The following is a 24,404-nucleotide window of genomic DNA, read 5'->3' on the forward strand; positions in this document are numbered from 1 at the left end:
TCTCTAGATAGGAGGAGATGCAATGATTGAGACCATAAAATCTGTTCCTAGAAACATTAGGAAAAAAAAAACCAACTATCTAAAGACCTGGCTCACCAGATTCCCTGGAGCATGGAGTGCCTCACTCCACAGTTGTTGAAGGTCAACAGCTATAGCAGCATGGGGTTCAGTCTCCATAGAGGCAGATGGCAAATGCCTTTGTTGCTCACTCACTGGCATTGCTCTTGATAAATGCCACTTGTAGCTGACAGGTGTTTGCTATGACCAGTGTGTTCTCTTAACAAAATGTTAGCTTTGCTCTGTTAGTTGGCAACTGTTTGTTGCCTTCTTCAATCTGTACTCCGAGGTCAGACTTGCCTGTTACTCCAGGTATCTCTTGACTTCCTACTTTGGCATTCCAGTCCCCTATGGTGAAAAGGACATCTTTTTTTTTTTTTGGTGTTAGTTCTCTGAAATCTGTAGGTCTTCATAGAAATGTTCAACTTCAGCTTCTTTGGCATTAGTGCTTGGGGCATAGACTTGGATTACTGTGATATTGAATGGTTTGCCTTGGAAACAAACAGAGATCATTGTGTCGCTTTTGAGATTGCATCCAGGTAGTGCATTTTGGGCTCTTTTGTTGACTATGATAGCTACTCCATTTCTTCTAAGGGATTCTTGCCCACAGTGATAAATATGATGGTCACCTGAATTAAATTCACCCATTCTGGCCCATTTTAGGTCACTGATTCCTAGAAAGTTGATGTTCACTCTTGCCATCTCCTGTTTGACCACTTCCAATCTACCTTGATTCATGGACCTAATATTCCAGTTTCCTACACAATACTTTTCTTTACAGCATCGGACTTTACTTCCACCACCAGAGACATCCATAATTGGGTGTTGTTTTTGCTTTGGCTCAGCCTCTTCACACCTTTGGAGGTATATCTCTGCTCTCTTCCAGTAGCACACTGGGCATCTACCAACCTGGGGAGTTCATCTTTCAGTGTCATATCTTTCTGCCTTTTCATAGTGTTGGTGCTAGCAAAGTAATGCTCAAAATTCTCCAAGCTAGGCTTCCACAGTGCATGAACCAAGAACTTCCAGACTTACAAGCTGGATTTAGAAAAGGCAGAGGAGCCAGAGATCAAATTGCTAACATCCAAAAAGCAAGAGAATGTCAGAAAAACATCTACTTCTGCGTCACTGACTACACTAAAGCCTTTTACTGTGTGGATCACAACAAATTTTGGAAAATTCTTAAAGAGATGGGAATACCAGACCACCTTACCTGCTTCCTGAGAAAGATGTAGGCAGGTCAAGAAGCAACAGTTAAAATGAAACATGGAACAATGGACTGGTTCCAAATTGAGAAAGGAGTACAAAGGAGTATGTCAAGGCTGTCTATTGTCACTCTGCTTATTTTCCTTAGCTTCAGAGTACATCATGCAAAATACCAGGCTGGATGAAGCACAAGCTGGAATCAAGATTGCTGGAAGAAACATCAATAAGTGACACCACCCTTATGGCAGAAAGTGCAGAGAGATTAAAGTGAAAGAGTAAAAAGCTGGCTTAAAATTCAACATTAAAAAAAAAAATTCAGCATTCAAAAACTAAGATCATGGCATCCGGTCCCATCACTTCATGGCAAATAGATGGGGAAACAATGGAAACTGTGAGAGACTTTATTTTCTTAGGCTCCAGAATCACTGCAGAAGGTGACTGCAGCCATGAAATTAAAAGACACTTGCTCCTTGGAAGAAAAACTATGACCAAAATAGACAGCATATTAAAAAGAAGAGACACTACTTTGCCCACAAAGTTTGTCTAATCAAAGCTATGGTTTTTCCAGTACTCATGTATGGATGTGAGATTTGGGCCATAAAGAAGGCTGAGTCTTGAAGAATTGATGCTTTTGAGTGATGGTGTTAGAGAAGACTCTTGAGAGTCCCTAGGACAGCAAGGAGACCAAACCAGTCAATCTTAAAGCAGATCAACCTGGAATATTCATTGGAAGGCCTGAAGCTGAAGCTTCAATATTTTGGCCACCTGATGCAAAGAACTGACTCATAAGAAAAGACCCTGATGCTGGGAAAGACTGAAGGCAGGAGGAGAAGGGGGCAGAGGATGAGATGGTTGGATAGCATCACTGACTTAATGGACATGAGTTTGAGCAAGCTCTGGGAGATGGTGAAGGACAGGGAAGCCTGGTGTGCTGCAGTCCACGGGGTCGCAAAGAATCGGACACAACTTGAGCAACTGAACAACAACTCAAGAAGAGGAAGCAGAAGAGACAGATAAGGACACTCTCCCCCTCCCCACTTCTCCTTTTATTATAAAACTGTAGCCCACTAATTACTCTGGGCGGCACCCTCTCCCCCTCTGCTTGTAATCCTCACAAGTGTCCTATCTTTTTTTTTTTTTTTTTTCAGTCAGCACAGGCTGCCATAGAAAGATGGTATAGATGTCTAGAGACACAGAAAGGATCTTGTTGCTAGCGCAGGAGACAGGGTAGGTGGTATGTTAGAAGGAAGAAATTTTACTGTCTGAGTGCTGCTCACGGGATCTGACAATCTACATTCTTAATTTGGGGACTTTTCTGCTATGTTCTAAGTCTAACCCTGATTTGTTTGGCTACAGTGACTCTTAGTTGTGGCAAGTGGGATTTAGTTTCCTGTCCCGGAAGGAAACCTGGGCCCCCTGCATTGGAAGCATGGAGTCTTAGTTACTGGACCACCAGGGAAGTCCTCAAAGATCTCTAAGCTGGTGAGTTTTGCATTGCAATACTTGTTTTATGACTAAGCTTTAAAATGAAACTATGAGATCTCTATTGCGATATAGGTATTGCTCAAGTTAATTTGTAGGTGAGCTCTATTTAACTGCCTTTTTAAAAAGTGCTTACAAAGTAAACATTTCTAAATATAACAGAAACTAAGCTAAATGGATTTCAGATTCGTATGACTCAAGAAACATTTAGTATTAAATTAACATCTGGCATTAAAGTTTGTTGTTTGCTTGTTATTTAATAGAGACATGTCATGTAAACGCATCACTTTTTTTTTCATTTATTTTTATTAGTTGGAGGCTAACTACTTTACAGTATTGTAGTGGAATCATGCCATACATTGACATGAATCAACCATGGATTTACATGTGTTCCCCATCCTGATGCCCCCTCCCACCTCCCTCCCCATCCCATCCCTCTGGGTCTTCCCAGTGCACCAGCTCTGAGCACTTTTCTCATGCATCCAACCTGGGCTGGGGATCTGTTTCACACTTGATAATATACATGTTTCAATGCTATTCTCTCAGATCATCCCACCCTCGCCTTCTCCCACAGAGTCCAAAATTCTGTTATATACCTCCGTGTCTCTTTTTCGGTCCTGCATATACAGTTATCGCTACCATCTTTTAAAATTCCACACATATCAGTTAGTATTCTGTATTGTTGTTTATGTTTATGGCTTACTTCACACTGTATAATGGGTTCCAGTTTCATCCATCTCATTAGAACTGATTCATATGTATTCTTTTTAATGGCTGAGTAATATTCCACTGTGTATATGTAGCATAGCTTCCTTATCCATTCATCTGCTGATGGGCATCTAGGTTGCCTCCATGTCCTGGCTATTATAAACAGTGCTGTGATGAACACTGGGGTGCACGTGTCTTTCAGGTCTGGTTTCCTCGGTGTGAAACATCACTACTAAGCACGTTTTTATGGTACCCAGGTTTACTCAATGTCAGTAAGTATATTTGTTGTAAACTTTGTCAGCAAGAAAATTAACTCATGGACTTTCCTGGAGGCCCGGCAGTAAAGAATCCCCTTACCAATGCAGGAGACTTGGATTCGATCCATGATCTGAGAAGATCCCACATTCTGTGGAGCAACTAAGCCCCTGCGACCCAACTACTGAGCCTGTGCTCTAGAGCCCAGGAGCCAGGACTACTGAAGCCTGTGCGCCATAGAGCCCGTGCTCTGCAAAAGAGAAGCCACCGCAGTGAGAAGCCAGGGCACCTCAGCAAACAGTAGCCCCTGCTTGCTGCAAATAAAGTCCGAGCAGCACAGCCAAAATTAAATAAATACATATTTTTAAAATCTGGTTTTCACTTGGGGTATACTTTGTACAATTTTTAGTGATCAAGACACTCACTTTCCTGGACAAATTTTACAAGTTTATGTTATCAATTAACCAGACTTATTTTACAAACAAGTTAATCTTAACTTGGCTACGTTTGGGACCAATGAGGGTAATTTAGGAAGAAAGGAATTAAGTTTTAATAGATAATAAATTTTAGTTTGTCTGAGATCAGTATCTACTGTCTAAAACTCACTTTTCAAATAGTGCTTTTGTCATATTATTGTAAAGCTTAATTGAGTTGTTAGGAAGATATTCTAGGCTTGGGTCTGAAACTTAGCAGTGTAATCTATCTTTGGATGCAGATCAGATGCCCATGATCTATAACCAGGGGCCTATATGTTCTAGAAAAAAAAAAAAAAAAAAAAAAAAAAAACATCATTTAAAGGACCGTGTCCACCCTGGATGTATGCCTCTTATCAGGTATTCTCAGCATCCTGCACAAGGATACTGAAGGGAATCAACTTCCAGGATTTCCCTCCTCCCCTGACCCTTTACTTCCAATTTGCATCTAGACTAGCTCCTGAAAGCTCCCTGTCAATGCCACTGGACACACACTCTGTACTATTCCACTGGGACAGTTTCTCAGCCACTCACACCTGGCTGAGAGACTACTTGGAAGGGATAGCATCTAAAGCTGTAAGCACAAATCCTGATTAAACTGCACAGTGAAATGCGACATAGGACCGTGACTTCTGGATAGCTAACTACTGTTCGAGGGATGTGAACGGCAAAGCCTGTCTCAGCCGCTGCTCCAGCCACGGCCACTAGCCCAGAGTCAAGGGCGCCCAAGGGTGAGGAGACTGCCCACTATATTCAGGAGCTGCTTCTCTGTACCCCGAGTTACCCAAGGGGCCAAATCTCAGCCCAGACAGCACCTGCAGCGTGTAAGTTACCGACCAACTGCCCATGGCTCCACCTCTGTGAGAAGCACCTTTCTTCATGTCCATCTTTCTCCATGTCCCTCTTTCTCCGCCTTTCTCCTTGTCCATCTAAGTCAGCAGAAGATAGATTGATACATTCTTCTGAGAAGTGAACTTTCCAGGACTGAGTTTACCCAGTGAATGGGATCTTTTGATCTCATCCAAAGGGAGATTTGCAGACTTTACTCTCCCACAGGCAGCTAGGGTCCGTGCTGACCCAGTGGCAGTCCGAGCCCAAGAGGGCCACACGGCGGGCAGGGGGCACTGCCGCTGTCCCTGAGGCAGACCCGTGACTACATGGTTGATTAGCAGAGGTTATGAAGACACTTAAAGTAAAATCTGTCAGTTATGAAGAAGTGCAGGTAGTGCAACAGGGGTGAAAAGAAGATCGGAAAGCATTTCAAGAGAGGCTGATAGAAGCTTTTACAAACATAGCAGGGGCTTTTCCAGTGGCTCACTGGGAAAGAATCCACGTGCCATGCAGGGCACATGGGCTCCATCCCTGATCCAGGGAGATCCCATGTGTCATGGAGCAGTTAAGCCCGGGAGCTGAAACTACCGAAGCCCAGGCCCTAGAGCCTGTGCTCTGAAACAAGAGAAGCCACTGCAGCAAGAAGCCCATGCTGAGAAAAGCCCACACAGCAACAAAGACAGAGCATAGACAATATATACACGAGTGTGGATGACTTCCCCCTCGAGGGACAGGCCCTTTTGGCTATGCATTTCATAGCCCACCCTGCCACAGACATCAGGAGCGAGATTGAAACAGCAACTGCTGGTCCTCAGACCCCTATGAGCAATTTACGCCAACTGGCTTATTTAGTTCTTGATAATAGGGACATGGTTGAAAAGGCTGAACGCTCCCAGAGAAATACACAAAGGGCTGAAATGATGGTTGTATCTTTGTCCACTCAGAGACCACTGGAGGGGAGGTCAGCCTTTGCAGGCCTAGCTGGCCATGGTGGACCATGAAGGCCCACCGGTACCCAGACCAACCCAGGGTGCCCCATGTGAGCAGAAGGGTACTGGAGGAGAGATGGTGGTGGACTCGCCCATTTATGGACAGCCACAGAGTGGAAGAGGGAATGCCCCCGACACCTGAGATCCATGGGTGGAAATCAGTTCTGACTTTTTATTGAACATTTATAACTAAATGAGCATTCCTTGAAAACTTAAGTGTTTGGGAATGGAACAGAGCGTTCAGAAAGAGATGTCAGAGCTAGGGAGTGTTTTGTTATACCGTCTAATTTAAACTGTAAAATCAGGTTTACTAATTTTTTTTCTTTCTTTTTTGACCACATGATGCAATTTCCAGGGTCTTAGTTCATTGAATAGGGATCGAACCTGAAACCCTGCGGTGGAAGTGAGGGATCTTAACCACTGGCGAATGAGGGAATTCTCCAACTTTACTAATCTTGGTGAAAGGTTGTTGGTGAATGAAAACACGCCGGGATTCATGGCCTCCGGAGGAGAAGAATTCAATCCGGGTCTAGAGACTGAAAGGTCGGGTATGTTGAGGCATGCCCTGAAAAAGTGCCGCAGACAAGTTCCGGAGACTGGCTAAACTTCCGGGGACCGACCCCACCCCCCCACCCACCCCCCCCCCGCAGCCTGGTACGATCAGGAACCGACACAGAGCCCGTGGACACAGAGCCCGTGGACACCCACCGCCGCTGTAGCCCGCGCTTTCTTCCTTATATAGAAGGACCTGACCTGGACGCCCAGCTCGGGCTATAAAACCTCTCCCCACCTCTCCTTCCTCGCAGACTCCCTTTGTCTCCTCGCTCACCCGCCCCTCCCTGGGAGTTCTGCCCAAGAGCGACCGCCCATTAAAGGCCTTTTACCACCGGTCCTTAGAGGTGGCTCTTTCTTCCCGCGGCATTTTCTAACATCTGGCGCCCCAAACGTGGGGCCCGAGGTGAGGGCCCCTGGCACTCGCCGTTGAGGCCCCCTCGAGCTCCACCGCCGCGGTAGCCCTGGACCCAGGCGGCTGACCAACCCCCCGGACGGCAGGATACGGGGTAAGTCCCTTCGGCTTTGGGGCCTGCCCTCCCTGGCGACCACCTCCTAGGACCCAGTAATGGGTGCGCACTTACTGGGCCCTCCCTGTCACCAGCTGGTGGGGAGACGTCCTCTGCGGCTGAGTAAGCCTCTGGCTTCGGCCTCCGGCTTCGGCCTCCGGCTTCGGACTTCTCCAGTCACCAGTTCGTGAGGGAGACGTCCTAAATGACTGAGTAGACCTCCGACTTCGGCCTTTCCGGGTCCCTGCGGTCGTGAGGAAGACGTTCCCCGCGACTACATAGACCTCCGGCGCCCCTTGACTCGTCCGAAGACGTTCGGACGGCGGGGGTTGCCTCCACGCCCCGTGGTCGCCATGGGATCGACAGTCTCCAAACCTGATCCCCAGTACTCCACACCGTTAGAGTGCCTGCTGGCTAACCTGCGGACCCTAAGACTAAAGGGATATATCCGCCCCAAGCAGCTCACCTTTCTGTATTCACAGGCCTGGCCTCAGTATTCCCTAGATAATGGCTCACAATGGCCAGCCGCAGGGACATTAGACTTTGACGTCCTCCGTGATTTAGATAATTACTGCCGGAGAACGGGAAAATGGTCTGAGGTCCCCTATGTCCAGGCCTTTTGGGCGTTGCGTTCTCGCCCCACCCTGTGCACCACCTGCGCTCCTAGCCAAATCTACTTACCATGGCCCCCCCGACTCCACCCTCCCGGGCCAACCCAACTCCTCCCGCCTCTGAGTCCTCTGCTTTCTCTGTTCCCCCGGAAGATCTGGTGGCCCCTCCTCCCTATGTGCCGGACCAGCCGGGAGATTTCAGCAAGCAACACGACGCATTCCTTTAGGCTAAGAAATAAAGACACAGGACAGATGGGGTCGAGAGGATCGCTGCAGTCAACGATGCTCCTTTATTTCTCTAAGCTTCATTTATACTTAAACCAAGAAGGAGGCATCCCAAAGAAAATTCTTCCCCATGTACATCATCTTTAAGATAACAATCACTAGAACTCTCACTAGGCGCCAGAGCACAGGAAAGACATCTTGATTTATCTTAGGGGTAATCGTAAAAAGGCTATCTGTCTGCATCTTGTGTGCATTCAAGGCTTACTAGTGTTCTGTTTAACTTTGGATAGTAAATTCCAGAGGGGTGGCGGGACAGAGAGCTATGTCCTTGAACGGACCCTTGATAATCAATCAAGGCAGCTCCCAGAGTCAGCTCTTTCAAGCCGCTCCCCGCACCTATGCCTCTCCCACAGCCCCCACCCCCTCTTCTCTGGCTGCCCCCACCCCTTCCTTTCCGGTTCCCGCCCCCTCCCCCTCCACTCCGGCCCCTTTTGCCCCTACTCCCGCCCCCAAGACTCCACCGCCGGCCCCAGATCCTCCGGCCCCTTACCCTATCTTGTACCCTCCCCTTTCCCCCGTCGCTCCCTCCTCTTCTCCGGTTAGCTCCCACACTCGCTCCCATAACAACCCTCCAGGAGCCTCCCCTCCCGCCTTCCCAGCCCCGCTACTCCCTCTGCGACAAGTAGCCGGAGCTGAGGGCCTGGCCCAGGTCCACGTCCCCTTCTCTCTCCAGGACTTAGCACAGATTGAGGCCAAGCTGGGATCCTTTTCCTCCAACCCCACTCAGTACATTGAGAAGTTCACTAGTCTGACCCCCGCCTACGCCTTAACATGGCAGGACATATATGTCATCCTGGGATCTACCACCACCCCCGAAGAGAGGCAGGCCATTTGGACGGCAGCCAGGGCTCAGGCCGATCAGCGGCACTGTGCCAACCCCTCCCCCGAGCATCCCCTGGGAGCTCAGGCAGTTCCTGACACTGACCCTGATTAGAACTAGCAGGAAGGGGGTGGCAGCCAGCTGCGGGTACGCTATATGATAGAGTGCCTTCTCAATGGGATGGAAACGTCCTCTCATAAGGTTGTAAACCTCCTCAGACTAGATGAGGTGACTCAGGGGCCTGACGAAAACCCAGCCATGTTTCTTAATCGGCTGACTGAGGCCCTTGTTCAATACACTAGACTGTCCCCTGAGTCCCCCATTGGGGCAGCTACCTTGGGCAATCGTTTTATCTCCCAATCTGCACCTGACATCCGAAAAAAGCTGGCCAAGTCCGAGGACGGCCCTCAGACCCCTATTCAAGACCTGGTAAAAATGGCCTTTAAGGTTTGCAATGCCCGTGAAGAAACTGCTGTGGCCAATCGAAAGGCAAGGCTCAAGCAAAAGGCCGAATTTCAGGTGAGCCTCCTAAACCAGCAAACCCAGGCCTTGGTAGCAGCCCTGTGGCCGCCAGCGGGCTCGGGGCCCCGAAACCCCCCTCCGGGGGCCTGCTTCAAGTGTGGCCAAGAAGGACACTGGGCCAAGATGTGCCCCAATCCGCGGCCTCCTTCCAAGCCGTGCCCGTTGTACAAACAGCAAGGACACTGGGCTAGTGACTGTCCCCAGGCCTCTTGGGCCCCGACCTCTAGGGACCGGAGACCAGAGCGCCCCAGGGAGACCTCCTGCCCCTCTCCGACCTTACAGCTGCTGAGCTTCGACGATGACTGACGCCGCCCAGACTCGGGAACCCCGATAACCCAAGCCGAGCCCAGGGTAACGCTCCAGGTAGCGGGTAAGTCTATCAACTTTCTAGTTGATACGGGGGCTACCTATTCGGTCCTTCCCTCTTTCGGGGGCACTTTACGTCCTTCCCAGGTTTCGGTTATGGGCATTGACGGCCAACCCTCGTGTCCGCTCCAAACCCAACCACTATTCTGTCAACTAGATTCCTGCCTATTTACCCACTCCTTTTTGGTCATCCCCTCCTGCCCTACTCCTCTCTTGGGGAGAGATATTCTCGCTAAGCTAAAGGCCACTCTTCACCTAACTCCAGAATCGGCTCCCACATCAGGGGCCTTCCTGATGCTAATTGTTGACCCTCCAACCTCTTCTGTTAATCCTGAGGTCTGGGACACCCGAGTCCCGGTGGTGGCTTGGCACTGCCCTCCAGTCCTCATCCGGCTAAGGGACCCCACCTGTTTCCCAGCCCGGCCCCAGTTTCCTCTGTCTACCCATAACCTCAGGGGGCTAAAACCCATCATCGACCACCTTATGGGACAGGGTCTCCTGATCCCCACAACTTCCCCCTGTAACACACCCATCCTCCCTGTTCAAAAGGCTTCAGGAGACTACTGGCTAGTGCAGGATCTCTGCCTGATCAATGCGGTGGTGGTCCCTGCCCATCCACTTGTTCCTAACCCCTACACCCTCCTTTCTTCCATACCTCCCGAAACCTCTCACTTCACCGTTATTGACCTCAAAGATGCCTTTTTTACCATCCCACTCCACCCCGACTGCCAATTCCTCTTTGCTTTCACCTGGACTGACCCCGACACCCAGTTGACCACACAACTCACATGGACCGTACTCCCTCAGGGGTTCAGAGACAGTCCCCATTACTTTGGGCAGGCTCTGTCCCGGGAACTGGCCAGATGCTCACTCCGTCCTAGCACCCTCCTCCAATATGTAGACGACTTGCTCCTCTGCAGCCCCTCAGAAGAGACCTCCCGACAACATTCTGCGACTCTTCTTAATTTCCTCGGTTCCCAGGGCTACAGAGCCTCACAATCTAAAACTCAACTGACTCATACTTCTGTTGTCTATCTAGGCCTCCAAATCACCCCTACCACTAAGGCCCTGACAGCAGATTGGTGTAGCCTCCTCAGGTCCCTCTGCCCTCCGGCCAACGGAGACCAGATATTGTCCTTCTTAAGACTGACGGGATCCTTCCGACACTGGGTCCCAAATTACACCACCCTGGCCAAACCCCTATATGCCGCCGCTAAAGAGACTCTCACGGGACTGCTATCTTCCCCCACCGAAGTGGCTCAGGCCTTCCACGCTTTACGCTCAACCCTATTGGCTGCACCCCCTCTCTTTCTTCCCAATCCCAACTATCCATACCATTTATACACTGATGAAAAGGGAGGGATAGCCTTTGGAGCCTTGGTGCAGCCGATTGGCCCCGAACTGCTGCCTATTGCTTACATATCCAAACAACTTGACCCCACAGCCAGGGGATGGTTCCCCTGCCTGTGGGCACTAGCAGCAGCGACAACATTGTACGCTGATGCTAAAAAGCTGATTCACTGTCAACCCCTGACCATCTTCTCACCTCATCGCCTTGGCGATCTTCTAGCCTCTAGATTTCTCTCTGACCTCAGCGAATCCAGGCTCCAGCAGTTTCACCTGGTATTTTTGGACAATCCGCAAGTTTCCGTGGGTCGTTCTCCACAATTAAACCCGCTTTCCTCGTTGCCCTCCCTCCCCCTTTCCTCAAAACCCCCAGCCCACTCATGCCCAGAGGTCCTTGAGTCCCTTATGAAACCACCTCACAACCTGCTTTCCGAACCTCTACCAGATCCAGAGCTAACTTTGTTCGTCGATGGGAGCTCAAAGCGAGATCCCAACGGGAACCGAAGGGCGGCTTATGCTGTGGTAACCACCTGAGAAGTCCTGGAGGCTCAGCCCTTGCCAGCCGGGACGACCTCTCAGAAGGTTGAACTAACAGCCCTAACTAGAGCCTTACATCTAGCAAAAGGAAAAAGGGCCAATATTTACACAGACTCCAAATATGCCTTCTTGATTGCCCATTCTCACGCGGCAATCTGGAAAGAGCGGGGCTTCCTGACCACTAAAGGATCCCCCATCTGTAATGCCCCCCACATTACTCGACTGTTAGATGTCTTATCCCTGCCCAAAGAGGTCGCTATCATACACTGCAAGGGACACCGGAATACTCAAGACACTGTCCCTCTGGGATAATAATATGGCAGACCAAGTGACTCAACAAATCACCTTACAACAAGCCCCCGAGCCCTTGCTGACTTTGAGATCCATCCCCAATCCAGATTATTCCAGCAAAGAAGTCAGAGCCTTGCTGGCACAGAAAGGGGCTTAGAGGCACCCGTCGGGATGGATATTACTCCATAATAAACCGGTGCTTCCCGAGCACCAGGCTAAGGCCATAATATCCCAAATCCACAATACCCTCCACATCGGACCAAGGGCTCTCTTTTCCTTTCTCAGCCCTGTCTTTTCTCCCCTACATCTCAGACAGACCATATATGCTGTCCACCGCTCCTGCCTAACATGTGCTTCCACCTCTCCTCAAGGAGGACTCCGACCCCCACAAGAGACTCACCAGCTAAGGGGACATATGCCCGGGCAGGATTGGCAGATAGACTTCACCCACATGCCCAGACATTGAACCTACCGCTATCTGCTGGTCTTAGTAGACACCATTTCAGGATGGGTTGAGGCCTTCCCCACCACCCGAGAGACGGCAGCGGCAGTGCCAGAGGTCTTGACGACCCATCTCATTCCCAGATTTGGGTTGCCAAACTTTCTCCAGTCTGACAATGGGCCTGCATTCATCTCACAGATCTCCCAGCAGGTGGCTACGGCCCTGGGCATCGACTGGCATCTCCACATCCCCTATCGGCCCCAATCGTCAGGCAAGGTAGAGCGGGTAAACGGCATCATCAAGACGCACCTGACCAAGCTCGCCTCAGAACTGCGGCTGTCTTGGGTCGACCTCCTCCCTCTGGCGCTCACTCGCATTCGCACCACACCACACTCCAAAGCAGGTTTGACCCCTTTTGAACTGCTCTACGGCAGGCCCTACCTCCTGACTCACCTCCCAGAGGGAGAGGCTCCCCCACTCGCGGGGTACCTCCCCCTCTTCTCCCTCTTACGATCCTTGCTGAGAGAACACGCAGACCGGGTCCTGCCACAACCGACAGACGACGAAGGGCCAACTCAGCCTCTGGCCCCGGGAGATCAGGTACTGCTAAAATCCCTTAAATCCCTGCCCGCTACAACCTCGCTGGACGGGGCCCCATACTGTAATCCTCACCACCCCCACGGCAGCCAAACTTCTGGGACACGAGCCCTGGTATCACCTAACCCGGTTCAAACGAGCTCCCCCGGGTCTCCCAGAGACAGGGGTGGCCCCGGCCCAGGCCCTTCCTCCCAATTACTCCTACCGCTCCACCCTCACGGGGCCGACAAAACTGACCATCACCCGAACCCCTCTGTCGTCGATCCCAAAATAATTGAGAGACCACCTCCTGATATCCGATGCTGACCTGGCATCACCCACTGTGGCTGCTAACGGTCACAGCTCTGGCCATACTTTTTGCCATTGGATTAGCGGCCGCGGCCCCCCGCGATTGGTCCTTCACTCTTCGACTGTCCCAGGCCCTGTGCTATTCCCTTGGGACACCCTGACCTGGTTACCAACTCCATCCCTATGAGACCCACGAGGCTGGTTGTCCGCCATACCCCTTCACCCCTACCTCAACAATGCGGGGCTCTCTACTCTGGGTTACTCTGGGGGTATTGGGGGTCCTGGAAAAAGGGGGGCACACCAACCAAAACCCCCACCAGCCTTTTCAAGTCACCTGGATCTTAAAAAATGGAGAGACCTACGAAGAGCTAAACCAGACCACAGCCACCCAACCAAAAGATAAGTGGTGGCCGGACCTATACTTTAACCTTACAAAGTTAATCGAACAATCAGGGTACTCCAAGTGTAGGGTCAGGTCCCTCGGGTTTTATGCCTGCCCGGGACACCACTGAGAAAACATAAAGACTTGTGGGGGAATGGTAAGCTGCTACTGTAAATCCTGGGGCTGTGTCACTTCCAACGATGGGTACTGGAAGTGGTTGGTGACCAAGCCAGACCTGATCAATATGTCCTTCACGGGTCCTCCCCCGAAATCAGGTTGGCAGGGGCAACCCTCCAACCAAGGGCAGTGTAGCGACCAGGTCCGACTATTATTTACACAGCAGGGACGGACTGAAAATAGATGGATTTCCGGGCTGTCCTGGGGGGTAGTGATATATGATACCTATAGCACGGGAAGCAATAGCGCAACGTTGTATGTCCAGCAAGTCCTGCAACCCGCCCAGACCCATGCTGTGGGGCCCAACCAGGTTATTTCACCGCCCCCCCCCCACCCCTCACCACAGGGGACAAATGCCACAAAGGTTGTGACCTCGTCTGCCCCTACCCCCTCTCTTCAGCTAACCCGGACAGACTCACCGGAAACCCAAGAACCCCTGTGGGACTTAATCAAAGAAACCTACGGGGCCTTAACCATTCCAATCCTAATGCAACCCAATCCTGTTGGCTTTGCTACACCTCACACCCACCTTACTACGAGGCCGTGGGCTTAAATGCCACCTACAACTTATCCACTCTCTCCAATCCACTGCAGTGTTCTTGGGGAGACCGCAAGGTGGGCCTTACCATAAAAGAAGTATGGGGTTCGGGGACCTGCTTGGGCACGGTTCCTACGGATAAACAAATCCTGTGTGCCCAGACTGACAATGACACCAATTTCACCAATAAGACATACGTCATACCCGAAATCGAGGGGTGGTGGGTATGCTCACAGACTGGGCTGACACCCTGTCTCCATTTGACTGTCTTCGACCAGAGCAGGGAATTCTGTGTCATGGTAGTGGTAGTACCCAAAATTACATACCACCCAGAAGAGGTCCTCTACAACTTTTGGGACTGAGACACCCCAGCTCCTAGGCGTAAGAGAGAGCCCATTACAGCTATTACTCTAGCAACGCTGTTCGCCCTGGGGGCAGCCGGAACGGGTACGGGCATTGCTTCCCTCACCACGCAACATCAGGGCCTGATCATGCTGAGAGTCGCCATTGATGAAGACATTGCACGAATAGAAAAGTCTATGATGGCCTTAGAAAAATCCCTAACCTCTTTGTCAGAAGTGGTGTTACAAAACAGACGAGGCCTAGACCTGATCTTTTTACAACAAGGGGGGCTCTGTGCAGCCCTCAAAGAAGAGTGTTGCTTTTACGCAGACCATACAGAGGTAGTAAGAGAATCCATGGCTAAGGTAAGAGAAGGACTAGAGCGCAGAAAGAGGGAACGGGAAGCCCAGCAAGGTTGGTTCGGATCATGGTTCCAAAACTCCCCCTGGCTGTCCACCCTGCTCTCGACCTTAATGGGGCCACTTGTAATCCTCTTGTTGCTCTTAACTTTCGGGCCCTGTCTCTTAAATAGGCTCTTGGCCTTTATCAATCAACGGCTCGACACGGTCCAGCTGATGGTGTTGCGACAGCAGTACCAAGGACTTCCAACAAACACTCCGTGACAATATTAGCGGCAGATGCTCCCTGTCATCCCAGCCACACCCTACCCCCTCGACGCCCCCGTTCAGCAGGAAGAAGCCAGAGAGAACCGGCACCCCTTGTCCTATAGCAAAAAGGCCGGGATGAAAGGTCGGGTATGTTGAGGCATGCCCTGAAAAAGTGCCGCAGACAAGTTCTGGAGGCTGGCTAAACTTCCGGGGACCGACCCCCCCCTTCCCCCCCTCCCCGCAGCCTGGTACGATCAGGAACAGACACAGAGCCCTTGGACACCCACCGCCCCTGTAACCCGTGCTTTCCTCCTTATATAGAAGGACCTGACCTGGACGCCCGGCCCGGGCTATAAAATCTCTCCCCATCTCCCATACCTCGCAGACTCCCTTTGTCTCCTCGCTCACCCGCCCCTCCCCGGGAGTTCTGCCCAAGAGCGACCGCCCATTAAAGGCCTTTTACCACCGGTCCTTAGAGGACCACCTCTTTCTTCCCGCGGCGTTTTCTAACAGAGACAAGGCTTGATCGCTCAGAACTTTCGTGTCATAAAGTTTTATTAAAGTATAAAGGAGATAGAGAAGCTTCTGCAATAGACATGAGAAGTGGGCAGAAAGAGTACCCGCCTCCTAGTCTTCAATTGGATGTTATATAGTCACTGAAGTGAAGTCGCTCAGTCGTGTCCAACTCTGCGACCCCACGGACTGTAGCATACCAGGATTCTCAGTCCATGGGATTTTCCAGGCAAGAATACTGGAGTGGGTTGCCATTTCCTTCTCGATATAGTCACTAGCAATCTGTTAATGAAAGAAAGGAATGTCTTAAAACTCAGAATGGCACAAGGCTGCTCATCCATAATATGCATTTTGGGGTAATCTTGACACTAGATGATTCATCTCAGGCCATAAATCTTGTCTGGAATCTTGTAGAAGGGCAGATTACCATACAAATAGTTTCATTTGCATAGATTAGGGGAACAATATCTCCGTGTAATATACTGGTTTGTCATATAGGTTCTCAGCCATTAGGGGGAATCTGGGGTAAATGCATAGTACATTAACATAGCTTAAGACAAATATTTCCATAAGAAAAATGCATTGGTTAACTCAAGGTTTGAGAATAGTTAGCTTCAGGTGAAACCAGATGTTGTTATGGAAACAAAGTATTTTAAGAGAAAGCACCTTTTAAATTTGTATAGAGAAGGGGAAAAAAATATCCCTAATTTGTTTCCTCCTGCAGTTTAAGAGAGATAAAAATGTCTGACACTTGCAGCCTACTTCCTCCATTTGGAGACCCCTGGCCTTCCTGCCTGTTACCCTCTCACTAATTCAGTATTTTCTTAATGGAATAAAGTAATAAATTTTGGATTTTGTTAATAAGTACACACCTAAAATTGATAAAAATCACATTATTATTTTTAAAATAGATTTATTTCCTGTACTGTATCTGCATTGCTTCAGTGTCTTTTCCCTGGTTCTGGCGAGTGGTGGCCACACTCTGGTTGCCCTGCGCATGCTTCTCGTTGCAGTGGCTTCCCTTGTCTTGCAGCACAGGGTCTCAAGCACGCTGGCTTCAGTACTTTTGTTGCAGGAAGGGGGACCCCTTCCAGGGCCTGAAACTGGGCTCTTGTCTAACCCTTGGAAATGAATTGTCTGAGGAGACACATGTGCTGACAAAACAAGAGATTTTATTGAAAAGGGCACCCGGGCGGAGAGCAGGAGGGTCAGGGAAGCCAGGAGAACTGCCCTGCCGCGTGGCTTGCAGTCCTGGGTTTTATGGTGATGAGATTAGTTTCCGGGTTGTCTTTGACCGATCATTCTAATTCAGAGTCTTTCCTGGTGGCCCACGCATCGCTCAGCCAAGATTGATGCTAGCGAGAGGGATTCTGGGAACTGGACTGACACGCAGTGTCTCCTTTCAACCTTTCCCGAACTCTTTGGTGGTGGTGGCTTATTAGCTCCGTATTCCGTATCAGGATCGCCTGTCATAAAACAACTCATGTAAATAGTTACTATGGTGCCTGGCCAGGGTGGGCGGTTTCACTCAGCATGCTTCCCCTATCAGTTTCACCTCTTGGGCTCTAGAGCTCTGGCTCAGGAATTGAGACTCACGGGCTTAGTTGCCTTCAGCATGTGGGATCTCAGACCAGGCAACAACCCACATCTCTTGCATTGCCCAGTGGATTCTTTACCACTTACCCGTAGGGAGGCCCACATATTTTTAAATAAAGGTATTTTATAGAGATTGGAAGAAATCTTCTGTATGTTATTTTCTGCTTGTATTACTTTTTATTTTATTTTATTTTTTTGAACTAGAATACGGTAATGTTGAGGAGTTCACTGGTAGTAAGTATAGTGGCTAAGAATGTGCCTGCCAAGGTACGGTACACGGTTCCATCCCAGGTCCGGGAAGATGCCTCAGAGCAGCTAAGCCCATGGGCCACAACTACTGAGCCTGTGCTCTAGAGCCCGCGAGCCATAAGTACGGAAGCCCGCACTCTCTAGAGCCTGTGCTCCAAAACAAGAGAAGCCACTGCAGTGAGAAGCCTGGGCACTGCAGCTGCAACTAGAGAAAGCCCACTGACAACAATGAAGACCCAACATAAGCAAAATAAGTAAGCTTGTTGACAAAGGTACTGAATAAAGAAGTAAAATGAAAGAATAGAATGGGAATGCACTCCAACGTTCTTGCCTGGAGAATTCCATGGAGAGAGAAACTGGTGGGCTGCTGTCAGCAGGGTTGCAGAGTCTGGCATGAGTAAGCAGGTAGACACAACTTTCACACACAGCAGATTGAGCTCTGAAAAACAAATCTAAGCGTCTAAATTTCCTCTTGCAGATTCTTCAGTGACTTCCAGTAGCTTTTGGAATAAAGTCCTAAATCCATATCTCTTGCATAAATTAGCTTCTGCCTGGCATCACCACATTTACATTTCCTGTGTTCCCCTCACAGTGGCTGACTTTCTGTTCAGTAAATATATTCCTGCCTCAGAGCTGGCACTCAGGCTATTCTCTCTGCTTGCAACAATCTTCCGTTTCCCACCTTGCCAATCCTAAGTGTTTCTTCCTCACACAGACCTTGACTGATTTCTCAGTGTAGGTTAAGATTTTCTATTTAATCTTGTCTTAGCACTGGGCCTGTGTCAGAGCACTTATTTTGATAGTAACGTTAAAATTGTGGATGAAATTGGTTGGCTGGCTGCTAGATTGTAAGCTCCGTCATGTTCATTGCTGTATTTCAAGTTTGAGGCGCAAAGCTGACACTGAATGAATTTTGATAGAATGAAAGAAAAAAAAGATAACTTCTCTTGCTTCAAGCAATTGTGTGTTTACACATGCATGAATGAATGCATGGATATGTAGCTCCATGGTTTTATTACAAAAACATCATCTCATAAATAATGGTGTTTGCTTTGTAGCAGTTTCAGTTGTTATCTTAAGTGTATTTCATGGCGTTAAGTTTTTTTGTGCATCATCACATGAATGATGTAAATTGCAGTAAGATTATTGACATTGTGTGGGTTGTGATGGGAGAGGGTATGACCCTATATCGTGACCATTTATGCTCTTATAATGTATTTCAGCTTCCTTGAACTTGTTTCAGGTATCCTCAGGGAACTCTCTGTGGATGCTCTTTCCTTCTCTGGTAGTTAACTGGTTGATTCTATAGGTTCAGTTGTCTCTGCCAACCACCTGAGCTCCGGTGCTGTTGCCTCATTTCTTAACTGTTTGATCTGAGCGATTTCTTAGAGTGACAGAGTTTTCTCCCCAGTAAGGTGGACTCAGATCTTTTTCTAACGTGCTGTTATGTTGATGACAAGTTCACCCATGTGACATATTTAGAGTAATGCTTAGTGTGTAGGACGTGCTGAAGCACCTGTCGTCAATGTGATGATGTCGTCATCATCACTATGTGTGTTCTTTTAAAACAACTCTGGGCTTTGTCGTCTCTGAAGACACCAGTCTTGCTGTAACTTAACTAGATATTGACACTATGTCACTCCGTGTGTTGAATGTAACACTTCTGCATACACAACCCAGTGTTGGTTTTGTGTATTTTTCATGTGTTGTCCACATATATGACAAATTCATGTTGATTGCAGGAGATCATAATCTTATGAAAAAGAGTAAATTAGAAATTAGATTAGAGATCAACAGTTTTCTTCAAGCAGCTTTTAATGGATCTTTCAGAATATTACTTCAACTGAATTGAGCTTTACCCCTCTCACCTCTTCTCATTTTATGTCAAATGAAGAATCCTCCTCAGGGCCCGTTGGTGAAATGTGTTTTCATTTCATTTCATTTCAGTTGACCTTCAAGGATGTGTTCACAGATTTCACTCCTGAGGAGTGAAATGCCTGGACCCCGCCCAGAGGACCTTGTACAAGGACGTGATGGTGGAGACCCTCAGGAACCTGCTGTCTCTGGGTGAGGATCACTTCCCTCTGAAGTGGGGATCTGCCCTGGGGTACCTCTGTATGTTGCCTCCGTACCTCTTGAGATCCCCTGTTTTTCCAGGCAAGAGTACTGGAGAGATTTCAGCAGTAAGGAGAGCCTTCATTTTATCAACCTTGACCTTTCTGAGCATGAGGAGCACAAACAAGGAGAACAACTCCACAGAGAAATCTGAAGAACATATGAGGTGCAGCTTTACATCAGTAGAAGTTGAAAAGGGACCGGGAACTTCTGCTGAAACAGAGATAGCAAAAAACTCAGCACAGGGGACCAAAAGAAAAAGAGATACAAAAAATAGCACAGCCTGCGGTCCAGGAGACCCATCACAACGTTGTGACGGTGTGAAACCTCCCAGGACCCCGACGCGGATCCCCATCCCCCATCTTCCTTCTGTCCTGCCGCCTGTCAACCTGGTCCACAGGGACGTCATCCGAGCTTGGTGTCAGCAGCTAAAACTGAGCACCAACGGCCCGAAACTAGATGGATATAAACGACTCTGTGAATATGCTTACCCTCATCAAAAAATCTTTCCTGCCAAGCACAGGAGGCCAGGATCCTGTCACCGTCGAAAAGGATAAAGATAGAAAAGGGGGAGCTACCACTGGAATGCTCTGAAGGGGCTGCTCCTCCTACAGAGGGGACACCTGCCCTCGAGGGAGCTCCTCCGCCTCTTGAGGGAGTTGTATCAACTTCTGCCCCTGACTCAGAAGCTGTGTTTGCCGCCTGGAGCAGGATGAAAACCAGGGCTGTGAAGATGGAGCCAGTACACTCACAAGAGACTGGTGAGGTCCGGTGGTGCGTGGTCCACGGGAGAAGTCTCCCAGCTAACACAGGCGGCTGGGCTCATTTACAGTTTCATGCTGGGCAGGCCTGGGTGCCTGGAAAGCGAAGGAGGGTGTCCGCACTCTTCCTGATACCTTCTGGCCATTTCCCACCCCCACACCTGGAGAACAATATGCTGTGCCCTGAGTGTGTACACAGGAATAAAGTATTAACAAAAAGCCTGCAGTGAGATCATAATAGCAGTAAAAGGGTACAGCTATGATTTTAATTAATGATAGAGAAATGACTACAATCAACTCCACAGTGACTTTAGACAGCTGGACTCAGGGCCACTCCACTCTCTCCATGCCTCCGGCGTCCAGGGTACACAGTCTCCTTACAAGGTCACATGAAGAAAGAAAGCCTGTGAGCTGATGGGAAACACAAGCAGAAGTGACTGTCTCTCCAAAGATGCCCAGCCCTAAGGGAGCAGAGGATAAAGGAGACGGGGACATTTAAAAATACTAAGTCACCGAATGGAATTAATTTGCTTGAAAATGCCTCAAGTAAATTTCTACATTGGACAAGACAGATCTTATAGGCAACAGTTGCAACTTGGTCATGTACACCTCAACCAGATATTCAACCTTATCATCACCAGGCATGGTACAAGCAGAAACATATTGTCACTGACAATATTCTTGCCCCAAAGAATCTATTCACAGGGAAGCAATCAGTCCTGATGATGCCTCTTGTCTCAGTGTAATTAGATGAGCTTACCTTCTTTTTGGTGTCAGTTACTTGGATGCACCCATCCATATGTAAATATTCACAACCTATGCACTTAAGATGTCTATATTTTATGTATATGTGAGTTATATGTAATTTTTTAAGTGTTCTGGATTGAATAATACATTATAGTGCCTCTAGTAAAAAGGCAACTAGAAAATTTTAAAATTAAAACTTTTATTTTAAAATAAAAATACTCTAGGCCGGAGCAGGAGTGAGGCTGGACCAGGGCTGAGGCAGCTGACGCCCCTCCTTCCCATCTCTGGATCCTACCCAGAGTAGGGGGCGGCTGCAGGCGAGGAGGGCGGAGGACGGCTGGGCGGTGCCGGCTGAGACCAAGCTGTTTGCAGTTACAAGGCAGGGATCTCAGCAAACACCCACCACAGAAGCACTGTGGCATTTCTTCCCCCTCCTGCTTAGCAGCCCCCAAGGAGACTAACTGCCTACTCACACAGAAACTAGTGGAGACTCTGAAGCCCTTTAGGGTTTTTGAAGAGAAAGAGGAACTTCAGTGCAGGATTTTAATTTTGGGAAAATTAACCTGGGGAAAGACTGGATACGAGAAATCGGCGAAAGCAAGAATCTTCCGCAATCTGTAACTGAACATGCTGATGGGGAAATGTTTACATCTGCATCTTACAGATTAGGAGTGCATACAAAAAAATGCCAATATCGATGCATTGTGTGTTGCACCAAGACATGTTGACTGAAGTGACTTTTTCACCTCATTCTATGATAAGTTGAAATTACAGGGAGAAGTAAACGATTTAAGAGCTGTTGAAGAGGCATTTGTACCATTTATCAAACTGTTTGATGGGATAGGGATTGATATTTTGTTTGCAAGATTAGCACTGCAGACTATTCCAGGAAACTTGGACTTAAAACATGACAGTCTGCTTAAAAATTTAGATGTGTATAAGAAGTCTTAATGATTGCAGGGTTTTGATTTTGTTGCAAATCAATGAAATGGTTTTATGAGATGTTTTACATCTAGTATCAAACATTGACAACTTCAGGGTAACCCTGAGGGCTGTCAAACTGTGGACCAAATGCCACAACATCTACTCCAATATATTAGGCTTCCTCGGTGGTATCTCCTGGGATATGCTCATAGCAGGAACTTGCCAGCTCTGTCCAAATGTGATAGCATCAACTCTTGTACATACATTTTTCTTGGTATTTTCTAAATGATATGTGTTTAGATTATATTAAAATAAAGTTGATTATAGACACTGAAAAAAAAAAAAAAAAGAGTACTGGAGAGGGTTGCCATTTCCTTCTCCAGAGTATCTTCCTTACCCAGGGATCAAACGCAGGTCTCCCGAGTTGTAAGCAGATGCTTTACCGTCTGAGCCACCAGGGAAGTCTTCTGTTTTTCTTGACTAAGCTCAAGACCTCGTGGACTCACACATGTAAAGCTTCGTGATTGGCATCAGGAGTTTAAACTTGTCTTTCCTTCTGGTGACCTGCCAATGTGTGATAAACAAGCAGTTTCTCCACAGCTTGAGCATTTATGAAGCTGATTTCAAACTTTGAAATATCCAGTTGCCTGTTTTCTAGCCCTGTGTTCTTGGTTCAGTAGTTCTTAGATAGAAACTATGTCGGGAGCTGCCGGGACGCGCCCAGGCCGTGACAAGGTCACGGGATGAGAGAGGAATCTGCAAGGCAGCCTTTCCCCTCAGGGTTGCCCCGGGGGCCCAACATGTCCCTTTTCTCTCTCTGTCTTACTGTTGTTGGGTTTTCTGTTAATTCTTGGGAATGTAACATATAGTGATCAGGCCTCCCTGGAAAAGTCCAAGCCTATTATGAAGGATCCCCTAAGGCGAGGCCTACTCTGCCTCCTCAGCATTGGGAACCTTATGACTAACCAGGAATGAAAGGCCTGTTCAGGTTTGTGACAGACCATCTACCACGCAAGTGGCATTACGCTCGGGAGGGCATCAGAAATGCTCATGATTGCTCCACCCAAGACATGACCATAAACATTGTACCAAGTCAAAAAGGAAAAGGCCACAGGCATAGATTGGCTGCTTGCTTAGAAGATTATAATGTTCTAGATTTAAAAAGCATAGAGGCATTGAGATTCAGAAGTAGATGTACCCTAGGTTGATGTACTTTGGTCAAGAGGATTTTCATTGTTGCTACTTCAGTGCTTCTATTTGTCCACTGTTTCCATTCCCTTAATAAACATAGAATATTACAGGTATTTTTGTAGAATTAGAAAATGTGTAGCATAGGATTTCAATAGAAGATTTATATTAACCAGCCACACTGTCAGTACCTGATACTAATAAAGGTGTTTTTTTGCTTCATAGTTAAATATTGTAGACTGAGGTTTTGTGGTCTCAGGTAAAGAAAAATATCAGGGTTTTCACATGGTACTATTCTCAGAAATGTCAGACATGTTGTTTTATAACCCTTCCCATGTATTGTGTTTTTGTCCAAAGAATTTATATTACGTTTAGATTTTATGGAACATTGTTTTTGGCAGAATGAAAATGTTAGGCCATTGAGGCAAGAAGACTAATGTACGGGGCATTCAAGGAAAAAACCCTGTAATTGGGAATGTTCCAGATGAATGCATATGGGGAAAACATGGGGAAGAAAAAATATTGACAGAAACACGAAACCAATATCTGATGTAATATGAGGTGACAAGGGAGGAGGTAATATTTATTCTATAAAAACTGAGCTGTCCTAAAAATAAAGAGTCTTTTCGTCCATGCAACCTTCCTTGTGTGTCCGTCTCCTTCCTCGCTGATGCCACTCATCCCTTGGGTACTCCTGGAACTGCTGGGGCTGGACCCAGGGAGAATTAGATCCCGGCTGCATATTGTAATGTATGCTATACTGTTCCCTGTGCATTCAAAAGCATGCAGATGGTAAATTCATTTGAGAAGTATTTTTCTGTTGGTTTATAATGTCCTCACTCCTTGGCTGAAAAAAGAGCTGGATTCTACACCTGCCAATGCAGGAGACCCCAGTTCGATCGATCGTTGGTCAGGGAAGATCCCACATGTCACAGAACAGCTACACCTGTGTGCCTCGACTATGAGTCAGCACTCAAGAGCCTGGACGCTGCAACTACTGAGCCCACATGGGACAACTCCTGAAGCCCATGCACCCAGGAGAAGCCGCAGCAAGTGAGGATCACGAGCGCTGCAACTGCAGCATAGCCACTACTAC

At 48.2% G+C, this 24,404-nt stretch overlaps 1 protein-coding gene and 2 pseudogenes across 1 annotated transcript; all 3 read left to right on the forward strand.

Moving 5' to 3' along the window:
• The first annotated feature begins 6,428 nt into the window (after positions 1-6,428).
• On the forward strand, positions 6,429-15,741 carry LOC136157606 (uncharacterized). Its single transcript, XM_065919436.1, has 6 exons — positions 6,429-6,549; positions 6,808-6,959; positions 12,482-12,883; positions 15,140-15,199; positions 15,300-15,362; positions 15,601-15,741. Exons 1-6 carry the CDS (start codon positions 6,429-6,431, stop codon positions 15,739-15,741), a joined length of 939 nt encoding a protein of 312 aa, XP_065775508.1.
• A 4,057-nt stretch (positions 15,742-19,798) lies between these two features.
• On the forward strand, positions 19,799-20,679 carry LOC136158903 (developmental pluripotency-associated protein 4 pseudogene; annotated as a pseudogene).
• Positions 20,680-20,732: 53 nt separating this feature from the next.
• LOC136157607 (poly(A) polymerase alpha pseudogene) lies at positions 20,733-22,409 on the forward strand (annotated as a pseudogene).
• Positions 22,410-24,404: the final 1,995 nt, after the last annotated feature.

Source organism: Muntiacus reevesi, chromosome 2, assembly GCF_963930625.1.
Source record: "Muntiacus reevesi chromosome 2, mMunRee1.1, whole genome shotgun sequence".
NCBI lineage: Eukaryota > Metazoa > Chordata > Mammalia > Artiodactyla > Cervidae > Muntiacus > Muntiacus reevesi.